At 29.1% G+C, this 23,940-nt stretch overlaps 1 protein-coding gene across 1 annotated transcript; it reads left to right on the forward strand.

The window, feature by feature from the left end:
* The first annotated feature begins 1,369 nt into the window (after positions 1-1,369).
* Positions 1,370-22,719, forward strand: LOC107439785 (uncharacterized). The gene is made up of 3 exons (XM_016052486.4): positions 1,370-2,357; positions 8,158-8,384; positions 21,672-22,719. Exons 1-3 carry the CDS (start codon positions 2,093-2,095, stop codon positions 21,888-21,890), a joined length of 711 nt encoding a protein of 236 aa, XP_015907972.1. The 5' UTR covers positions 1,370-2,092; the 3' UTR covers positions 21,891-22,719.
* The last annotated feature ends 1,221 nt before the right edge of the window (positions 22,720-23,940 follow it).

Here is a 23,940-nt window from a genome sequence, read left to right on the forward strand (position 1 = left end):
AAAATCAAATAAAATTTCAACTTATTAGGAAAGCATAATTTATGTTTTTAAAAAAAATATTTTATATAAGTTTGAAATTAATCGGAGAAATTTTTTTCTGCATTTTTGGTCTCCCATATGAGTTTTAATTCCAAACATGGAAATTTTCCAAATATAATTTTTTCCGACGTGCCTTTCATTTCATTTATTTATTTTGCGCAGGAGAAGCAAAAGTCAAAAATAAGGAAATCACTTTTCTCCTATGCTTACGTAAGAACTTCGCTACACCCCGTCCTTGTTTTTTAATCTAACTTTGACTTTACTGTAGCAATTTAATTTTACGAATTTCAGGATTAAATTTAAATGAAAGATGCAACTTGGCATAGAAAAAAATTCGTGTCTCAAAAAAAAAAAAAAAAAAATTCATAAATTTGGAAATTCTTTGGAGAAAAAAAATTTTTTTTACTTTCTCCGTTCTCTAAATAAACTTATATTCCAAATTTGAAACTCATCCGAGTTTAATTTTTTTATTGCATTTATTTTTATTTTAAAAAAAATGGAAAATAAGGGTATTTTGGGTCTTTTTACATTCGACTCTGTTAGACCTCCCGTCTTTCCTTGACAGAAAAAATAAGCAAATGACAAAAACCTCTTTCATGCTTGCGTAAGGAAGTCGCAAAACATCACCCCCCCCCCCCCCGAAAAAAAACTGTTTCTGCTTTAACTATTAATGTAGTAATCTAATTTTATGATTGAATTAAAATATAATATGTTTACATTTTAATTAATTTAATAAAATTCTAGTAGAATTTTCTTTTGTGTTTAAGTTTATGAATTCGAATCACTATTCGAAGATATTTCTTTTCTACATGTTTTTCTTTTCCCAAATATAACTTTTATTCAAAATTTTAAATTTCTCCTCAAAATATTAACGTAATTAATTTTTCTAGGCATAGACATTATGAAAACGAGATGAATAAAACAAATAAACCCATAAATGCTGATGTTTGTTTTCATTTTCGTTTGTATCTACCAAACTATTAGAAAACAGGATCTCGTAAAACGTGTGCTTTTAATATCAATTCATAATAAACGAGTATTTAACTTAATGATTTAAAGTAATTAAGCTGAAATTAAATTTTTGCATTTATTCATCTCGAAGAATTCTATATTCCCCATAATCTTAGAATCAATCAAATCCAGAATTTAAATACCTTGATTTCAGTACCCCTCACGGGAGAGGCGGAGTTTTGTATGAAACTCTCATCCAATCCGATTGATATCGTAGCAGTGATCCACAGATTTCCAGCCAATCGGATATCAGGCAATACGAACGCCGGCGTAATCGGTTTACAAGAGATCGAAGCTTTCAACTCACCCTACATCAGGTAATGGGGAGGGAGAGATTACAGGGATCACGATTTGTGTTCGCACATATCTAATCATCTGTGCTTAGGTTTCAGTCGCTTTATGGTTTCGCGAGAACACGAAATCCCATTTCTGTAAAATCGTCAGCATTTTATCTTAAAAAAAAGAAAGAGCAGTCAAGTGATTAAATCGCTAGTTCTTTACAGTAATCTTTTTCCATCGTTTAAAAATCGGATGTTGTTTTTATAATGAGGCAGAACTTAATTAATAGTTATTCATCATTAAAATGTGAAACTCATTTTCAAGTAGTTCTTTTGCAAACGATTTTTTTTGCAAAAGATTTTTGAACAACCAAAGCTTTTTTTAATTTGCAAAAGAAATAAAACGATTTTAAGTGATCACTGTCAATTAAAGTTATAAGAAATAAACAAACTATTCAATATTTTATTACCTACAGCATAAACTAACGGTAAAGAAAAGAATATCATGTTAAAATCTAGTAAAACAACAAAAGATCGCCTTGCTTAAAAAAGCATTAAATTCATTGAAATGAAATAAACTCAAAATACCACGAATGCTTTGAAATGTTATAAAAAAAATATAACGAAATATCAGCAGCAAACACGAATAAAGAACTTAAGATTAAAGACTCCTATATGTGTGACTTGATACAGTCTGAAGGCCGTTTTCCAGTGCAGATAATCCTATTTAATCTCTTCTCTGAACGTAGAATAAAGGAAGGAAAATGCTTCCGGGTTATCCAGCATTTCATAGTTCTTATCCATGTTGTCTTGTCACGGATCTCTTTAAAACTTATCCGGCAGTCACACCGACCACCCAAAGACCGAGTGCTTCTTTTTCCATAGACAGTATCTTGTCCAGGGACTCAACCTGCAGTGCACCTAGATTGTCCGCCCCTGCTAATACCGTCACAACTTCGGCGGGACCTAGTTCCCTGTGGGCCGCCACAGCACCTCTGCATTATCATTATGCTGGGGCAGATCTTTGTGGTAAGTTAATCTTTTGATGCTTCTAAAATTTTGGATGGTATTAGAGTAGATATCCGATTAGCCGGACGTTGATCATCCGAATTTGTGAAATATTCTTAGCAGTTTAATCGAGTTAAACTTTATTTTCAATTGTTCACTTCGTATACCAAAAAATTTACTGTTTTGTGACAAACAAATCAGACGCTCTGAAAAGTGAAATAGTCATTGTAAGATTACATAGTTAACAGACAAATGGAGGAAATCAGATTAAGTACATTTTTACCTATGGTTTAAGTGTCGGCAAATTTTACATTAAATTTTTTGAGCAATATGTTAAATCTAAATTTCCCAGAAAGAATGTTTGGAAATCACAAATGGTAAAATTAGTATTAGTTATAATAAAAATTTGTAAAATTTTTAATTAGATTTTTACCATTTATGATTTTCAAAAATTGATTTTTATGAAATTTAATAATATCAAAAAGAATTAATTATTCTCGTAATTTTATAATGTTAAATCTACCTCTTAAAATGTCAGAAGTTTACAACCGCTGTTGAATACAGAAGTATTTTTTTACCTAAGAAATGTCTTGATAATTATATCATAATCTATTAAAAAACAAATACCAATTTAAATTGAGGAAACAGAAATATATCCGAAATGTATCCCAAAAATAAAATATATCCGAAATTATATCATCTGCTCATACAACTGCGAAATTTTTCCATCATAATATTATTATTTATTAATAAACAACAATCTCATGATAGAAATAACAATGGATACAAAATTTCATTGTAATTTTTGGTTTTTCAAATTAAGTTAGCAATAGTTGGGAAAAATGTTAAAATTAATTTTAAGATTTTTGCCCATTTCTTATAGAAAATGTTGGCAGTAACTTACTGTTTTTTTTTTATTCTTTAATCCTATTCTTCGCCTTTTTCTTCCATAATACGGACAATTTGGTTCCAGTTATTTCGGACTCTTGATGCTTTCGAAGCCGTTAAATACAGAAGAAAAATAAAACAGGAATTATTTGATATTTACTGTTCATATGTCAGTTACATGTTATTGTTATTTTTTTTCAACTTATATGCCTTTGTATCAGTATTATTATTACTGTTATTTTGTTTATCCGCTGTTTTGAAAAGTTCAGAATTATATAGCATTAGAAATATTCTACAAAAAGCTAGCAATAAATTCCGATAAAATAATTAACTTCAAATTTAACACCAAAATACCAAAAAGTTTTGAAAGAAACTAAACATAAAGCTATTTACAATTTCTACAATAATTATTTCAATTATTTTCCCATTATCAATATTAGTAACATTTTTTTATCATCAGTATAAAAGTAATCCAAAGTTAAATTTAAATGCTTTAATTGAAATGAATTCAGTTTCTTTATCTCGTTTTTTTTTTTTACTTATATTAGTCTCATAAGAACTTAATTAATATTCAAAATTAGATCTAGTGATGTTTTCAATGAACTACGTTGTTAATTTTGTAATCAAAAATTTGTAATTTGTAACAAGTAATTTGATGAGATAAAATAAATTTTTCTTCCTAATATATTTAAAACTATCTAGTTAAGAATAAATCAATTCTCAAAATTAAATAATTTTGAAGTTCTGTGCTACTTTAAAAGTATGACTTAAATTTGTCTTATGTTTATTTTACTCTTTGACTTTGATTAAATTTACAAAAAGCCGAATTTTAACTGAATTTCAGAAATCAATCAAACTTAATATTCTTTTTTTAATACTCGGAGGCAGGGCTCATCAACCTCTGTGATTGCCACATTTTTATCATTGTTTTTTCCTTAAAATTTCTACTTCTTCTACACATTCTATTTCTTCTTTCACAGAAACGAAGCAAAAATATTATAAAAATATATACAGATTATAATTTTATATAAATACGTCTTGTTTATTATTGTAACGAAATGAACGATTGCTTGGATTTGAAAAGTATTCAACTATACTAGAAAGAACTTTAAACTTAGAAATGCAGAATGCTTGAGATTTGAAGTTTTAATTAATGAAAAGTAATTTTACTCGTTAATGAAATTTATGTCATAGTAATAGTTAAAAAGGGGATGGTTTTTATTTCACTTGAATTAAGTTTTTGAAACTTTATGTCTGACCATAATAATTTTATAGCTGAATTAATTTTAATAAAATTTATATCTAACAACATCTAAACTCTTACTCATTCTCTTTTTTTTTTACTTTTTAATTTAACTCAAGCACGAGATCTCGAAAGTTAAAAATAAATTTTTCTAGAGCAATGTATGAACAGTCACAATTTTAAGCAGAAAAGCGAAAGAGGAACTTAAAATTGCAATAACTGTTGCGCAAATCAGAATTTAAAACAAAAGAAGAAAAAAAACTCCACTTGAAAATCCGTGTCTGTACACCTCGTCAAATTTCAACTTCGTAATTGCATCTCTACCGAACGTATTGTATGATTTTTTTAAATTTTTACTTTAGTTATTTTCATTTATTTTTTTTTTCTACAAGTTTAGCACAATTGATGTATCTCTATTTCGAATTTTTTTTATTTCATCGTACTCTCTGAACATTCATCTACAAGCCTTCATAATTTTAAATATTATAGTTTTTGTAAAAATAAAATGCAATTTGAAGTTTTGCAAACAAATTTCGCTAAAAAAATGTCTTAAATTTCAATAACTTTCGGAAAAATTTATATAAAATCGTTATTATCACAAATGTCTTAGTTGTGGTCTGCAGATGGGGAGAACTGTTGAAAGCCCTTTAATATTAATTTCATTTTTTGGCTATTTCGCTATCTTAAAAAAGTTGTACTACTTTCAAATACCTGGAACTATTAAACTGATTTCCTTCAAACTTTAGATAAGAATAAATTTTATATATGCTTATCTTTGGATAAACACAAATTTTTATTATTGTAATTTATTTTATAACTGTCGCTGAGCGGCCGACCCAATTTTGGGTTTATGACTGCAGCAACTTGATGTTAAACTCGGTAGCTTTGTAGTTTTGAACCCGATTCAGGAGACAAAGGAACTCCTGGATCAAGTGTTGGAAGAAATTTGTCTTAGAAGAAGTTGTTATTGGAACTAACCAGTATTTGCGTTACATGCAGATGAAAACTATGAAAACATCTGAAGGTTAGCCTGGCAACAAGAGGACTTTTACCTATATTTCATCTACCACTGAGGATATTTTACGTCAGCACTGTGGTCAGCGCGAGCCGGGTGCGAAATTCGTAACCACCAGCCTTCTCTGGGATTCGAACTCGGTTCACCACATTGAAAGGCGAGCAAACTATCCCCTGAGCTATCGCGGATTTATTATTGTAATTTTTTTATTTACTTATAAATTCAGGAGATACGACGAAATACGCGTTAGGTGAAATTAATATTTTAAAAGAAATTTTCTTTTCCGCCTGAAAACTAATCACAAGAAAAAAACGTATTTACAGGGTGGAATTAACGATTTCTAAAAGCCTATTTGTAATAACATATTAAATACCGGCCAAATCAATTTAAATTTACTTACCTCTTCAAATGATTAGTTTCAAAAAGGTGGAAATTATTTTAAAAGCTTACAAAATTTAAAATTTTTTTTTTGAAATACTGTAACATTTGTAGATTCAGGGAACATTAAAAATTATTATTTGAAATTTTAATTGCATTCCATGAAATATTCCTCTTATTATTAAATTGCTATTGTAAATTAATTTCACGAAGAAAACAATATCTCATTTACTTAAGGTACATAGTTGGCATTTAATAAAATAAAATATAAAAATGTGTCATTTTTTATAAAAAATTTTAATGGAATATTAAATTTAACAAAATATTTTGTTATGATAAAATATGTTTTCAATGCAAAATTTTATATTTTAATAATATTTATAAGAGAAAAATTTTATCACCTATCGAGTCCAATGAAAATTTTGAAATTGTTGAAGTGTTTTGAATAAAAATTCAATTTTATTTGTGCTAAAATGGATTTACTATATAAAATTTCAACTCTATTTTGTGAACACATAAAATTGTTTCATAATATACACTGTTAGAAATTTCTCGGAAGAAAAGGTTAAATAACAATTTATTTAATTGCTATTTTACCATATTCAAGCAAAGCAGTCAAATACCCAGAAATAAGATGGTAATCAAACTGTTAACTGTGAGAAAAATCGAATTTAACGCTTTCATCTATTACGGTTAAACACACTTTTATCGCACCAACTAAGTACATCTAATGAAATCATTTAGTTCTTTGCAAATGCGTACATATAATAGCCTAAAAGGACAATCTGCCAGTCTCATGACCGACAGAACCAGGGTTCGAGTCACAGAGTTGACACCATATTATTTCCTCCACTACGTTCAACACGTGAAAAATTTTCAGTGTCATGCACTCCCGGTTTATGTTCTGCACTCTCTAACGTCCATTACCTAACGAAAAAGTTACTCCTGCGTCCAGTTAAATTTCTTTTTTACTGTTTTGAAACCGTGCTAGTTGTAAATGGTCTAAAAACCATATAGTTTTGTGAATGGTTTCTAAACCAAAAAATGATCTTTATCTAAATTTTATGGTTAATCGGATGGACAGACTGCTGCCGGTTGTTTTATTACAATTTTAGAATGGAAATTCCATCAGTGTAATAAAAAATAGTTTAAAAAGTGATAGATTTAGGAAAAAGGAAAATCATTTGGATATTTCTAAATTTAATTAACAAAATTTCAAATTACACTAGACACCCCATTATGTCAGTTTTACAAAAATATCGCAATATTTTTTTCATGTCTTCTAAGCTTAAAAAAAATATTATATCAAAATTCTAACTTGGTAAAATAAATGCAATTTACTGCACTATTCTTATACAAACAAATTTTAGAAGTTAAAGTAGTAAAGTTTTAAAAATTACTAAGAAATACTAAAATAAAACTTGTTGGAAAAAAATTACGCACTGTAACTGTGTCATGTAATTTTTTCATTATAGTAGGACAGGGAGTATAATATGTTAATTAAAAAAAGAGAAACAAAAATATTTAATAATATTTCAATAGTTAAACACGGTTCAACGTGCCCCATTCCCAGTATTTTGTATTTCTTTCTGTTACTCATAAAAAGAAAAAATAAATTATCGCAAATAATTCATTGTTTGTGAAAATTACAATTCGTATATACGTCATCCTAATCTATAGCAATACTTACTCTATGATAAATTTCATATATCTTTATAGTTGAAAGATAATGAAATTAACTGTAATTTTTTTATTAGTTCATAACCTATTTATATGTAAAACGTATAGTTACTATAAAACAAATTGCACTTTGTTATGTATCCAATGTACATTAAATTCATAATGCAAAGTATTCAAATTGAAATTTATATTCAATCAACCGTAAAATACCAAATTTATGGTGCGAAGTATTTAAAATAAATTTTACATGCTTTGAAATGTAAAGCATAAAAATATTTAAATGAAAATTTACACTCTACCAAGCATAAAATGTAGAATTTATCGAACAAATATTCAACTTTAAGTTGATCCTGCATCAAGTAAGAAGTATCAAATTTATCGCGCATAATGCTCAAAATGTAATTTAAATTGCATCAAGAGTAAAGTGTCAAATTCATAATGAAAGTTTAAATTATACCAGTTGAAAAACATCAAATTTAAATTGCAAAATATTTACAAACTGAAGTTCACAATGCAATGTAAAGTGTGAAATTTACAGTGTAAAGTGTTCAAATTGTTTATATTGTTCCAAGCATAAATTACCACAATTGAAGTGTGTATTTTTCCTTGTTTTTCAGGTTACACAAGTGTTCTTTCCCCTTATTTAACTTCTGCTCCGGTGTTTTTGGGGGGTGCTGGTACCCACCAAGTGGGTAGTCATCGGAGAAAGAGACGGCATCGTACGATATTCACGGAAGAGCAACTCGAACAATTAGAAGCCGCATTCGAAAAAACACACTATCCCGATGTTTTATTGAGAGAAGAATTAGCTCTCAGGGTAGACCTTAAAGAAGAAAGAGTGGAGGTTAGTAACGTTCACTTTATTGTTTTATATAATAACGTTCATATTTAGTTACGTTTCCTGTTACGGAACGTATACAAAGTATTATACAGTTCAAGTTGATTTTCCTGCTGAAAGATTTACCGTAAAATTGAAGAAAAAAAAGTCAGCAAAAAAGTTGTGGTTATTGCGATCACTGGTTACCCATTGGTCAAATACTTTTTCTTTCTGGACTGATTCCGTTGAACGCCACAACATTTCAAATCATGGGTTGCAAAAACTGTCTCAATTGATGTTTGTCGTCGGATTGATTTTCAAATCCTGCCTGTGTACGTGTTTCAAGACGTCACAAAATACTTTTCCTTCTTCAGCTTTCATATTTATATTAAAATCACCGCCAAGCTAGCAATTATATGCTAATAATAAAAATAACATAAAAATACTCTAAATTATTGTTATGTAAATACATTAAGAATGACTGCTACTGAAAATAAAAATAAAAACAGCAGCGGCCGCCATAGCAACGCATGCAATGACGACAAATGCAGACTTTTTACTATTAATCTCGAACTCAGTTGAAAAGTGTGTGAACGCCATCAAACCCAAACCAAGACCCCTTTTACCAATGGGTAAAATAGATTGAAAAGGAACGGGAAAACAATATGTTTTTACTTAATTATTATCGGTCAAAAATGCGTGTTAAAGAAATATCTGTCTTATGAATAATGGACTTAATTTCTGCAATTGAGTTGTAATTAAATTCTATAACATTTACAACAACCTTATAAACTTTTGTCATAACTTTTTAAATTTTTCCAGGCTGTTGGTCACCTTGCTAAGGAAAAAAATTTGTTTTGCAGATTTTTTTCTGTTATTTAAATAAGTTTAGTCTGTTTACAAAATGTTAGTTAACAAAATGTTTAGTCTGTGTGATCGGTTCTAAGGTATATAAATATGACTTTTAATCGAAAATAAATTTTCTTATTTTTTAACCCTTTCGCGTCGACTGTCACAAATACGTGACAGCATAAAACCGTATCAATCAGGGTGAAAAGATAAAACTGGTAATCAAAGTAGTTCTTTAGCAGTTTATTTGTGGGCGGAGTTATAATTGTTTGATTTATTTAATTCACCATTACTTTGTTCAAAATAAAACTATTTAGTTATACCTTGAATTAACATTGATTATATATATGATTAAACTAACAGTAATTAAAGTAAAAGCTAAGAAAGTCTGTCAAATTAGCAACGACTACATTTAAGTTACCGTTTTTTATTTAATTACAACTTGATTCTGATTTTGAACGAACGCTTTTCTGAATCACCCGTCCCCAAGGGATTAAATGTATTAAAATCATTTATCGTTACTGTCTGAATAAAATGATCTAAGAAGATAATTAATCAATTTAGAGAATAATGTATATAAAAATAAAAATTAAAAATTCCAGCTACAGCCCATTGTGGGCTAGGAGATTCATGCAGAGTAAGGCTCCACAATTTCATGAACAACGTCAAGAGTGTAGCAATGCGGTCAGTATTGCGCATGAGCCACCGTTACTTCCTAGACAAGTTGGCACTCATCAATCTGAAGCTGGGCGGGCTTCAAACTACTACTAGGGATCAGACCCCTATTCTTTACTATGATAGTTCAGTGCCTTAACCACAGTGTTGACGTAAAATATCCTCTGTGGCAGACGGATCCTGACGGAGTCCCCTTGCCGTCAGGCTAACCGTGTGTAGTTCTTGTGGTTTACCTCTTCATGTAACGCAATTGAGGGTTAGTTCCATCAAATAGTCCTTCACGAAGGCAAATTTCTCCCAATACTTGATCTAGGAGTTTCCTTGTCTTTTGGATTGGGTTCAAAATTACAAGGCGACTAAGTTGAACATTTGTAGTCGTAAACCCAAAAATTGGATCTATTGTTCAACGACGGTTATAAAAAAATATATTAAAAAAATATGTACTTATGTATATTTTACTTGAAAAAGTCAATGATTTTACATTGCTTTGCATTTCGTAATGTTAAATTTTCATTAATACTATCGCATTTAATGAGTGACCTAAAATAGATTCCAGCACATTTTTTTTCCATTTGAATATTTCTTTTAATGATTTTGAATGATCGTAGTAGTTTTCATTCCGATATAGTTTTGCTTACATCATGCCCTCATATCAGCAATTGCTGCCACTTTTATGGCTTTTATCGTTGTTCATTTCACTGCTCACTATTTAAAGAATTCATTTCACTGTTATGGAATCGAACGTTATGGAGTGGACGCAAATGGACAACGATAGAGACAATAGTGAAATAGCTTTCATGTTCTAAAGTAGCTTCAATAACTTAATAGCTAGCTGTAATAGCTTGATAGCTAAAATAGCTTCAATACCTATCAATAGTATATGAAGCAGCTGACATTTCTTTGTCTACTTCTAGAATGTAGAAGAGAACTGCATCATTTGATATTTTCACTTGCTGACTAAACGTTCCAGCTGAACCCTCCATTTTGGCTTTTTCAAAAAAGTGACAAATGTCGGAAAAATTTGAAAAATGACGAAATTAGAAAAGAAAAACGGCTGAAAAATGTATTGTGATAAGACAACAACTTCGTTAAGTGAAAAATATTTTGAACGTTGTTTAACATTCAAATTCAAAATTTAGTTATTAATTTTTTTTTGTTTTTAAAATTGAAAAAAGACTCGATAGTAGTGACAATAAATAAATAAATGCAGGCGAGTAATCTTTCTCTTCTCTTAAGAATGGAAGTCGTGTGACCTACTTTTCTACTCAAATCTATGAGTTATCTGAAAAATGGGAGTTGGGATCTGATTTTCGTCATACTTTTTTCTCTCATTTCATTTAGCTGACCTTAAAGTTTTATTTTGTAGGATGATAAAATCAATTAAAAATAAAACTACACACTACAAGCAAAGAATTTCATTTCAACAGGGCCTCAACGTGTAATTTATAGTTACAAATTTCTTTTTGCTAGGAAAAGTTTGAGTTCGTTACGTTTTTTATATTTTCCACTAAATTTCGGAATTAATTAGCTTGTTTAGTGCTTTTAAAGCACTAAAAATAATTAATTAGAGCTCTAAGTTCAAAATACTCAAATCATTAAATACTGATTAAAACTACTCAACGTGATAGCATTTTCCTAACTCTAAAATTTATTATTTTAAAATAAATTTTAGTATTATGTTTCACAACCTTTAGGTTGATAAAAGAAGCTACTGCATCATTTTTTACGTTTACCCGTTCACGTTTTTTTTTTTGTTAGGCATAGAAAATTTACCTAAAATATATTACTATGAAGTGTAAAATTTTTTAAAAGGTTTGCATTCTATTTTTAACACGAAACCATATTGATTTTCAGAGTGTTCGTGGTGCTGTCCATTTAATAAAAATTTGAGTATACTTGTAATATCCCCCATAATTGATTCGCATAATGCTCGTTGTGCTGTTCTTTTCAATTTCTTTTTAAAAATGCTCTTTACGGTTTTTTTTCTTTAATTAATTTTCAGAGTACTAGTGGTGTTATCTCCCTTAATTGATTTTCAGAGCACACGTGATAACGCCTCTTAATTTTAATTTAAAAGTGATATTCCTCTTTAGTTTATTTTCGGGGTGATTATAGTTATTTTTCTAAGTCCCCTTTGTTGTGTATATTATTAATTATTTGTTTAAGTACTCGTATTATCTCTATTAATAGATACTCAGAGTACTCGGGGTGCTATCCATAAATCTAATGAAAACCAATGTCAATAATAGTCAAAACATTATGTAATATGTTGAATACGAAGTTCTAAGAACGAAAGTAACATAAGTCATACGTTAAAGTTCGGGGTAATTTTTATTAACCAATTCATAAAAAGAAATATTCTCATTAATATATTTTTTTTTTTGTTGAAAATTTTAAAGTCTCAGTTTTATTTTCGAAATTACAAAATTTGACATTAGATGTTCTTATATTAAACTGCAGAATTAATATTTTGGATATTTAAAAATAGAGACTAAAATATTGAAGAAAGTGTGATTATTCAGAAGCTAGATTATTAAAATAAATTGATCAAAACCCTGTTGTTGAAATCCCAGAAAATTTGTTTAGTTAATGAATTAGCTAATATACTAAATGACTTATATTCTATGTTCAAGTTTTTTGAAATTCGTTGCTTTTGCATTAATCCAAAATATACATAAACCATTTATATCATTATATCCCCTTTAAATAAACTGCGCAGTGAACCTTTAGATCATTATCATCATAAATGTCTCGACGGCCCAGGGTGGGCCTTGGTCTCCCCAAGATGTTTTTTCCAGGCCAACCTTTCTTTTCCACTTTTCAGTTTTTAAGAACAAAAGTTGTTTTTCTAGAACATCTATCCATCTCAAATTTTGCCTGCCTTTTTTTTCACGTGCATATGTCATTTCCTTTTTTCTTTAGTGATCTGACAATAATAAAAAATAAAAAAAAGCTCCTTTTTTTTTGGTACTGTTGTTATCCATTCTGATAACGTGACTTGCCCATTTTAATTTTTACCGTTTAATGAAGTAATTTCCTATTTGTTATATGGGTAACAAAGCTTTAAATTTGTTCTTCGAAGTCACACACCATTTTTGTAATTTCCTCCAAAATTACTTCTCAATACTTCAACCTTTAAATAACTATTAAAAAAGATATCGTATTTTTAAAATTTCTTCCCTCAAAAACTATTGGACGAATTTCGTTTAAATTTTGTATTTTGCCTTAAAAGATTACATTCTTCAAAATGATGTAAAAACTTGTATGCTTAACAATTCAAAAATATTTTGACTATAAATAAAATTATCAAAAATAATAAATAATTATTTAAATTATTTTTGCATGGAATTGTCTTTGGACAAGCAAATGTTATAATTGTATACAAAAGTTTTTCGGAGCACTTGATAAGTACGGAAAAAGTGAAATTAACATTAAACCAAACTTTGGTTGAATGTTTGGTTAACATTGCACCAAACATCCAAATTTTAGGCCAATCTTCTGACGAAACTATTGGAACTATATTTCCCAAATCGCTTAAGATTCTTTGATTCGATTTTTAAGATATCTTTGATTTATCGATTTTTGAGATTCTTTGGAAGTATTAATGCTTAATCATCATTAAAACTATCATTTTTCTTAATTTAAATGCTTTATTATCACAATTAATCATAATTTTAGCGTTTTATAATTATTTTGATTAGAATAAAATATGGTTTGAGTTTATTTAGAATACAAATGTTTCTAGAGTCTCGAGAGTTGAAAAGTTCTCTTCAAACTTAATACGAAACTATGAAATTTAATTGAAATTATTTATGCCTATTATATAATTTTATATATTTTTCGTAAAGAAGTTTTGAAAACAATATTTTTACGAGCAAATAAAAACATGCTAATTTATTAATTTAAATGAGAAGTAAGCAGGAAGGTAAGAAGGAGCTCGAAATTAATATTATATTAATGCCACAATCGTTACCAAGTTTTTGAGTTATGTTCTTCGAAATAATTTTTACTGTGTGGTTCGTGTTTTTGCAGAGAAACCAGCTTCATAAGTACTATTAGCTTAATTGATTATTTTCAATGCATAAACATATTTTATCTCCCTTTTAGCATTCTTTTTTTTTATTATTATTTCATTATTATGTTTTATACCTGGAAAAATATAGTACCAATAGTTTTGTCAATGGAATTGTTGAAAATTTTTTATCTTAATGTTAAGGTATCCATCTGGATAGAAATAGGCAATACCGACCAAAAAAAAAATTTTTTTTCAATTGTTGATATTTTAACTTACGTTCATTAGCTTTCTAAATCTCTAAAAATGATTAATACGATTTCGAATTATTTTATTAATATCCTACTATATATAAAAATACAATGATGGTGACGCAGTTATCCATTGTTGTCCGTAAATCCAGAGGCTCGAGTCCGTACATTTTCATTGATCGGAAATCACGTAGTAGGATCCAGTTTTTCTTCATTCATTTTCATATTGTTTTGGTTGTCATCAGCATAAAACTAATAAAAGTCATGAAAGTGATGTTTTTCTATAAAAATCTTTTTAAATTATTATAATGTAATTAGGAGTTACATTTTAATATAAAGTTATTTGCAACGGTGGTCTAATCTTATTAACCGTTTTACGATTATTATTTTTGTGAAAATAACATTAATATACTGTGATAAATTATAGTTATAAAGATCAGCTAAATGATTAAGAACTTAACGATCAGTTTCAGGCGCAATGAGATGCAAGCAAAAATAGTATTTAATATATCCGCTCGTTTGTTAAGCGAAAATATTAAATTACGGTTGTGATCTCATAAAATTTGTTTGAACAATATAATGTTATAACAAATAAATATTATTTTAAAAAAATTATTACTTAAAAAAATTACTTCTGTTCTCTAATAGATTTAAATATTTATAATATTAATAGATAATAATAATATTTGGACATAGGAAGTGGAGGCACAAGCATAAGCAAACAGAATTTACTTTTAGTACATATATGTTAAGTAAATAATTTTAACTTTAGTAGAAAAACTGTTTTCTACCAAGAAACAACAATTATTGCGAAGCAATCATCGGAGTGGGTGAGATGCAACAAACAGGGGGCTTAGGCTCCTGGTAAAATAAATTGTTTCAATATTTTTTGGCAATGACATACTTTAAATGTATTTTCAAAACAGAAAATCCCCTTATCCTAACCCACATTACAAAAAACTGAGATCAAAGGTGAAGCTTTTTATTTTGCGTAGTGTAATCATGCATGGGTTTTTTATTTTTATTTTTTTTTTTTTTTTTATAGAATTCATTTCTTAAAAAGCTTTTAAAAGTTTTTATTTTATTTATTTATTTTTATTTTTTAATTTTCAATGCTCATTTATTTATTTATTTCTACTTTGAAGTGGCTATATACTTCAAAATGATTTTTGGTTAAAATTATCATTATGATCTAATAATGAAGAACTTTTCATAGTATTAAACTTTTTTAAATACTACTTTTTCAACCGATTTGCTTGTACATGTTGATACTGCATGAGAAGTTGATAGCAATTATTAAATAAATGTATGACTCATTTATTAAAAAGCATTGCAGAAAAGTGAATCACAATGCATATAGTGTATAAAAAATTTTACAAATTATTTTAAAGCTATTGTTGAAATGTGTGATTGGTTATTGAAATTAAGCCTAACTGATATTCGATATAAATTATAGCTATGCCTAAATGGTATTCTCCATATTATTGATCTTGTTTAAAATATACGAAAAATTATAGTACAAAATAAAGGCATAAATAAAAATAATATAACCTTTTATTATAACCTTATTTTTAAATAGAAACGTGACATTTTGAAAGATTTAGAAGTGAGTTGTTACAAATAAGAAAGTATTACAAAATAATAAGTTTTAAAACTTAATTCATTCCATGTCATGTTTATTAATTTTAAGAAGCATCATATCGTTTAAAAATATTCCACCAAACTTAAGCAAATTTCACTTAACGCGAAAGTGCTTAGTTTTTAAGAGTTATTTAAATATACATATCCTCATTAATTAAACATTAATTTATCAAACGCGTCTTACATAAATTGAAAATAATCTCTCCAAGCAAATAATGACCTACCTTTATTTTCGATTCTAAACAGAATAATAGCTTTTTTGAAAGAAAAAAAAATTAAAATTCGCAAGAACACTTTATATTTTATTCTCAGAACACGTTCAAACTCTGAAAAAGAACAATATTTGCGACAGCGTAATTAACTTCGTAGTTTTTCCTTTTAAACGGCAAAAATATATCGGTATATATTTATATATAACCTCTGTTTAATTAACACTTTAAAAGCCATTCTCGCCAAAACTGCCAAGGCTTTAAAGAATAGATCAATACACAATACATTAAAACGATCTTTTAGAAAAGGCCCATTGAATCAGAAATTTATAATCATGAAATAGCTCTTTTTATTCGCGCAGGATATATCCTAGATATATCCACTTCTAACAACAGAAAAAGCGTCTGGTTCCGTTGTTGTTATTATCATTATAAAACAGTGAGATGAACAGGACGAAATAGACTTTCAAGTGGCAGAGAAAATTAAAGTCAGGGGGTTGTGCAGGGGTGTTTGAAGTGGGCCGACACCTGGGCCTGACAGGCAGGCCTCTCGACTCGCCGCCTGTCCTTCTCTATTGTCTGCCTATGCGATCATCATCATTATAAAAGGAATCCGAAAGCAGAATGCGGCGGAATCTGCAGTTTTATAAAGGTTTCCGACATTTTTGAACTCACGAAGGAAACTACTTTAACTTTCAGTTTATCCAGAAATATTAGATTATTTATAGAATTCCAATTTTAAATTTTAAAAAAAAAATCCTGGTGGGTGCAATTTTTAAAAGATCGTTACTTTTTCAAAAAAGAAACATATTAAAGCTAGTTTTACAACTCTGAAACACTTACTAAATACAGTTCCCTAAATTTAGCATAATTGAAATATTGCGTTAATTTTTTTTTCCTTGTGAAGTAATACTTAAAATCATGAGATTAAAAAAAATTACGAATTGTATAACATTTTTGGAAACCTCTATTAAAATAAAGCAATAATCAAATATTTAAGATATGCAAAATAACTTTACCTGTTAACCCTTTATATCTCAACATCTCTTATTTTAATAAAAATTACTCATGCATTAGAATACATCATTCTAAGCATGTTAAAAATAATAAAAAAATTTACAACATAAAATAAGAAAAATTATTGAAAAAAAATTGATTGTTGCATTTCTGCACCCTTATGCAAAATGACAAAAAGTGCTTGTTGCATTCCTGCAACATCGTGAAAAATGGCAATAAGATTGAAAGATTCAAAAATTTTAATTCACATGAAAATTTTTAAAACAGTTGTTACTTTTGTTGTAACAAAGTCCTCCACCACATTTCTCACAAATAGTTTGTGTAAATTCTTTGCATTTTGGGTATTGCATCTGATTCTTTTGTTAGCCCAATTAGGCCAGTGCCCAATTGCCCAATTTCATCTTGGCGCACTGGTTTTGACCGACAATCGCCGAAATCGTCCTTCAAAATTTGTTGGGGCAAAGAAAGACATAGGCTTTTTGTGTATGTTGCAAATATGCAACACGGTGATATAAGGGTTAAAATTAATACTTAATTGAAATATTTCGTTTAACAGTCGTTGAAATCTTAGTTTGGATTCAGCAAATTCAATAAAAACTGTTTTTAATACGCGTTTGTTTCCATAGTTTGAAATACGCGTTTCAGATGCTGGACAAGGTTCAAAATGCGGGTTTGTGAAACTGGACATAGCTCAAAATGTGCTTGGAACGAAATTCATTTTAAAAAAGGTTCCTGAAATTCGCTTTTAGATAAAATGTCGTATTTAAAAAAGCGGCCATGTCTCAAAACATGCATTTAATAATGTAAAAAAAAAATTTTAAAAAAATCATGCAGCATAATATACGTCTTTAAAAGAAATCGAAGTAAGTAAATTAAATAATAGAATTAATTTTTAACAAGTAAATTAAATTATATCCAAAATAAAAAGCTTGCTGATCTTAAGAGTGATAAAAAAAATAATAATAATAACTTACTTAACGCTAGAAAGACGGAAAATTAGTATATACCTATATTGCCGAAAAGCAGTCAAAATGACTAGATTGTGAATGCGTCAATAAATTTGTTTAAAATTAATTTTTAAAATTTTTTATATTATTTGCAGTTATGTAACAAGTTATTAGTAAATATTAACAATGAAAATGTTTTTATTTTGTTCAAAAAGTCACAAAATTCTAAGAAATTGTGTCATTGTATACATCATTGTTTTTCTAATTGAAATTAAAAGCAGTCAAAATGACTTCCTTAGGCAATCTAGTGTTAAGATATAGTAAAAGTGTTATAGTGTGTCTAATTTAAGAACTCCCCTAGTCATTCGTCTGAACCCGTGGCGGTGACTATGGTAACGAGATATAACTATTTTAAGTAGGGGTGTGGCGGGGGGAGTTCTTACCGTAGACAAACTGTACCTTCGGTTGAAAGTGGGGAATTGCTGAACGAAACTCAGTGGAGTGATAGCCCTTAGAGGGGCAAGGCCTACTGTGTCGATCTCAGTTTTCTTGACCTAGGGCTTGACCTAGTGGTCAGCCGAACACGAAGATCCAGTGTTCAGTTTCTAAGCATGCATGGTACTCATTTAATTGTCCCACTGAAGGAACGAAAGGCTGAATCAACCTTGTCAGGTCCGAGGATCGTAACTAGAACCTGTGACACGAGAAAACGAAGCTCTACCACTTAGCCAACGGGCGTCGAAGGGGGTAATTACGTTACAACAATTACCGTAAAAAGTTTTATTTTAACGGTAATAAACATGAATTTTGAGAACAAAACTTTTTGTCAAATTTTTAGAAAACTGAGGAAGGTCAGTTTAATTTTATAAACTTTCAAGATGTTCTTGTTTTACATTACCTACGTTTATTATTATCCGCAATTTTAGTTTTTATTTAATTTTACCTTCTTTTTTTTACCACGTTTCTTTTTATATACTTTTGTTTTATTTTTAACTCCGCTTTTTAAAATTTTATATTTGTTTTTCTTCAACTAATGAAAGAATTTACAAAGTCACAAAAATATAAATCACGGCAGGAAAAGGCTTAAGAAAAACTGGACCTGTATGATTTTTTACCATGGGAAATAAAAAAATAAAAATAACTGCAGTTTGAAGATTTTAAACCAAAACTATATATCTTTTCGAGCTTCTCAATTCAGTATAAAATAACTAAATTCAAAATAAAAAATGCATTTCGCTGATAACTGCTCACAACGCTTATAATTGTTTTTTTAAAACCATAATTCCATAAAAACCATTTTATTACCGTCGTTGAACAGCCGACCTAATATTTTGGGTTTACGACTACTAATGTTCAACTCCGTAGCCTTGTCATTTTGAACCCAACCCAGAAAACAGGAGAGCTTCTGAATGACGTATTGGGAGAAAGGGGCCTTCGTGGATGATTTTTTGATGAAACTAACCAGCATTTGCGTTACATGGAGGAGAAAGCCACGAAAACCTCTCACGGTTAGCCTGACGGAAAGGGGACTCTAACCTATGTTCCGTCTACGACTGATGATATTTTTACGTCAGCAATGTGGTCGGTGCAAGCCAGATGCGGAATTCGTATCGACCAGTCTTCACTGGGATTCGAACCCTGTTCACCTTATTGGAAGGCGAACGCTCTATCCTCTGAGTCATCACAGCTCATACTGAAGTTTTTCCAAAAGAAATTTGATCATTTAGGTAGAATCAGATCAATTAGGTTTGATCATTTAGGAGAAATTAGATAGCCGCATTATGACGCAAAAAGAGACAATTAAGAATAGAAAAATATGCCACTGCGTAGACGAAATAAATTGGGTCTTGATGTATTCGTCGCTGCTGTGAATGACCAAAGATGGCGGTATTGAACCTTTCATTCGGGAAATTCTTTATGACGAAAAGAGGAATATAGATAGCTGCATTTGGGAGATTTGAAGGAGGTTTTGTTGTGAGCTCCGCCTAACTTATGAGATAATGCTCGCCTGCCTGATTATTGGTGGCGCACATTTTCACACTCCCCAAATGCTGCTGACATCTTTCTACCCCCTACTCGTTTGAAATTCCCGACCACCCTCCCTTATATCTCCCTTATAGAGCTCGGAAGATGTGATTCAGGATTAATTAGATTAACCTTAAAGTAATGAAGACGAGTTAATTATTTGAGTTAATTGATTAATTGTGTTGCTCATTTGAATGTGTAAAGAAAAATGTGCAATGAGAGTTCGCATGAATGAGAGGATGATATATTCTGTTAGATGAATAAAAGGTAATTAAATAAGGCTTTAATTAGAAAATTAATTAATTTGAATAATTTTTAAAACTTACTTGCGAAGGGTGAGAATTACTTTTTTTGCTATTAAATAAATGATTATGCACAAAAACGAATTCGTAAAAAATGGGTAGTCAATTTTGAAAAAAAAAAAAATATTAACAAGCTAAGCAAACGGCGCAAGGGTACGATTCTTACATGTTTTTACAAGTACTAATAAGAATTAATTGTGAAAACGTGTTGAGTGATGTTTCGTGAGAAATGCCACGTTTAGAATGTTAAAAGCACCTGGAAGTAGTTGACAAGACATCATGAAACATTTTAATGTCTCCACGCTTTTGTACATCAAAATATTCTCCCATACACAATAATAACAAAAAATTTATAAATTAATTTATAAAATGTTTGTGACTCATAGAATTTGCGATATTAGTTTATAAATTTTTGAATCTGAACCTAGTTTTGAAATAATTTCATTCTGTCTTTAAATGTTACCCATTTTGCCTGTTTTGTGTCATAAACGTGCATATTTTCAAGCAACAGAAAACAATTTTAACTATTTGCTAAGTTCTTATTGTTTAAAGCTTAAGAATTTTAAGTAATAATTATAATTACCGAACGAAAAAACATTTTTACGTCTCTGATGGTTATTTTAATCGAAATATATAAGCATCAATAATATAGCTAACGATAAAATTGATCTTTACTAAGAGAAAAAAAGGAAAAAGCTAACTAACAGATGCATTTTTGGTTTGGTAAAAGCCCAAGTCAAAATTTTTTATGGTTTTGCAATGATAGACCAATATAATTTTAATGGTAACCACTAATAAATCCATCATGAACCATTTTATTTCTTGATTGTTACGAATATAAGTAAACATCACCCCAATCTAGAAATTCGAACTGATTTATGATGATCCACCATAATTATGGCAACTTGTTGTGATGATGTGTTCATTTTAAACCCTCAGAAATTTTCAATATAGTTTTTTAGAGATAAAATGTTAAAACGATCATGAAAAATCATTACCCAAAAGTAGGAATTCGGACTGAATTATGATGGTCCAGCATAAGAAAAAAACCAAATTGTTCTGATGGTACATTCCTGAGAACCAACAAGAATTCCAATTAAACCATCATGGATCATCACAGGTCATCATGGATTGTTAGTCCATGCGAATCAAACTTCTTTTCATGGTTAACCATCACAGTATTAAAGTAGAATCTTGGAATGATGGAAGTTTGTTGGGAATATGTTAAATGATGGTGACCATCAAATAATGTTGGACCATCATGAATCGCGCTGAAACCAACATAAACCATCAAAACTTTTTAATGGGATCATAAAGAATTTTGACGTAGGAGAACAATTCTATATACTGATTTCCAAATTGTAATTATGTTCTGTTTCTTCGTAGGTATGGTTTAAGAACAGGAGAGCAAAATGGCGAAAACAGCAGCGTGAAGAACAAGACCGACACAGGCTTATACAGGAAGACAGATCTCACCAACATCCTAGGCACAATGAAGACAGCGACAGGCAATCATCTCCCATCAATATCTTATCCAGGTTGACACCAGGACTTCAGCAATCTGACTACAGATCCAACGATCCCGCTACTCATCCTAATCACTGAAGCTAGACTGCCAAGAACTGATCATAAAAAAGTGTTTGACGAATTATTGACTCCAGAAATTATAGACTAATCGATTCTTAATGTCTGAAACTGTGGCAAACCAGAGTGAAAAGAGTCTCAATTGATTTCGGTCCGATTGCAAGATATATCTACGGATCTTAATTATTATTATTAAAAACTGATAACAAATATGTCATCGTTGTGAAATCAGATAAGTTAATACTTTAGAGAAACCTGATGGTATAGAAAAGTAATCAGTACAGCGCACAGAAGCTTGTTCAAGAAAGAACAAATCTGATGATGTAGTTGTTTGGTCATTATCGTCTGCGTTATGAATGTTGCCAAAACTGATATTAAAGATGTTCGATAATGGTATGTGTTTATATTGTTGGCAAATCAGTGGTTAGAATACTAATTTGAAATGGATCAAACTATTAAAGATGTTTTTGAAAAATTAGTAAATTGATGTGCCAAAATGTATGATTGGAAAAATTCCAACAAGAAAACTATACTCAAGAATAGTGACTTTTTTTGAGATTTCAAAATTTCAATGAAATTCCCTTTTTTAAAATAATTTTTATATGTAATTAATATATTTCTATTTATTAGCTATTTATTGAATTTCTAAATTGTGAAATCAAGCTGATCATTCATATGAGTTTTTAAAATATATGCTGATACTTAATTTATTAGCTTATTATTGCAAATTTTAATAGTTTTTGTTCTTTTTCAAAAACTTCATCAAAATCAAATTCGCAAATTTTTGTTTCTTATTATTTTACGTTACTACGTTTTATTTAAAAGCAATAAAGGTTTCCAGATTTATAGACAATAATGATTTTTCGGTTCCTAATTTAGTACTTCAACTTATTTGAAACTATAGTAGTGAACAAATAATCTACTCAGGAGTGTAATATTGTAAACAGAACTAAGGTACTAAAGATTTTACAATATTGGCAAATCAAGTTTAATAAATTTACTTTATTGATTACCGTTCCATACGTAATATTTTTTTTTTAAATATATTATACTCACAATCAGTCGGCTAAAGCAAAATTATCGCCTTTGACTGGAGCCTATCTTATGTGTTCAAATTCAAAACTTTTAAAATTATCTATTTCGTAATTGTTTCCATTAATTCACTTATCTTAAAGCACTTGTTTAAATTTCATCAACTACAGAAAAATACAACTACAGAAATTGACATGATAATCTGATTTTGATGATAAGATTTCCTAATTAAGCATACAATATTTTTCAAAAACGATTAAGTATCGCAAATTATATAATACTTGGTTTTCTTTTACTAATTAATGCATTTTGAACAATTAATTATTTTATATTAATATAAACTATCCATGTAAAATAGATAAGTCTAGAGATAAGGAATTATTATTCCGTACTTAGAGTAAATAATTTTAATGCTACTAATTAATGCTACGATGTAGTATTTATGAATTAAATGTGATGTCATTTACAACATATTCATCAATTATGTTATTTTAAATCATATTGTAGAATATATTTATTAATTTGTTGAATGTTTTGAATTTTATTTATTTCATAAATAAATGTATCACATTTTCACGTGTCTGATAACTTCATTTTTTATAAACAGAATAATATTTAATCATAAACATATCAGAGTTTATATATCATCTAAATATACTTTCAGTACAATATATAAATAAGCACTATGCTAAAATTATATCTAATACAAAATCATTGAGTAATATTAAAGGTCTTAATTTAATGACAAAGCTGGAAGAAAATTGTATCACAATATTTGAGTGCAGAGAGCTTGGTGGTATAAATGAAAACAATAACTGAAGAATGAGATTTAACTTTCAACTGTGCAAGATTTATAATCAACCTGATATTATTAAATACATAAAAATAAATAGTATGAACTGGAAAAGAGCAAGAAGGGGAGGCCGCGATTGAAATGGACTAACTCGGTGGTGTCTGATTTTTTTTGCAATTAATGATCAAAGATGAATCGGAAGTCGTTATGGGGAAATCTTCAGAGGAAGGCATTGGCCCACATTGG

Source organism: Parasteatoda tepidariorum, chromosome 10 (genome assembly GCF_982258835.1).
Source record: "Parasteatoda tepidariorum strain Cologne lab strain chromosome 10, Ptep-v5.0, whole genome shotgun sequence".
NCBI classification, from domain to species: domain Eukaryota; kingdom Metazoa; phylum Arthropoda; class Arachnida; order Araneae; family Theridiidae; genus Parasteatoda; species Parasteatoda tepidariorum.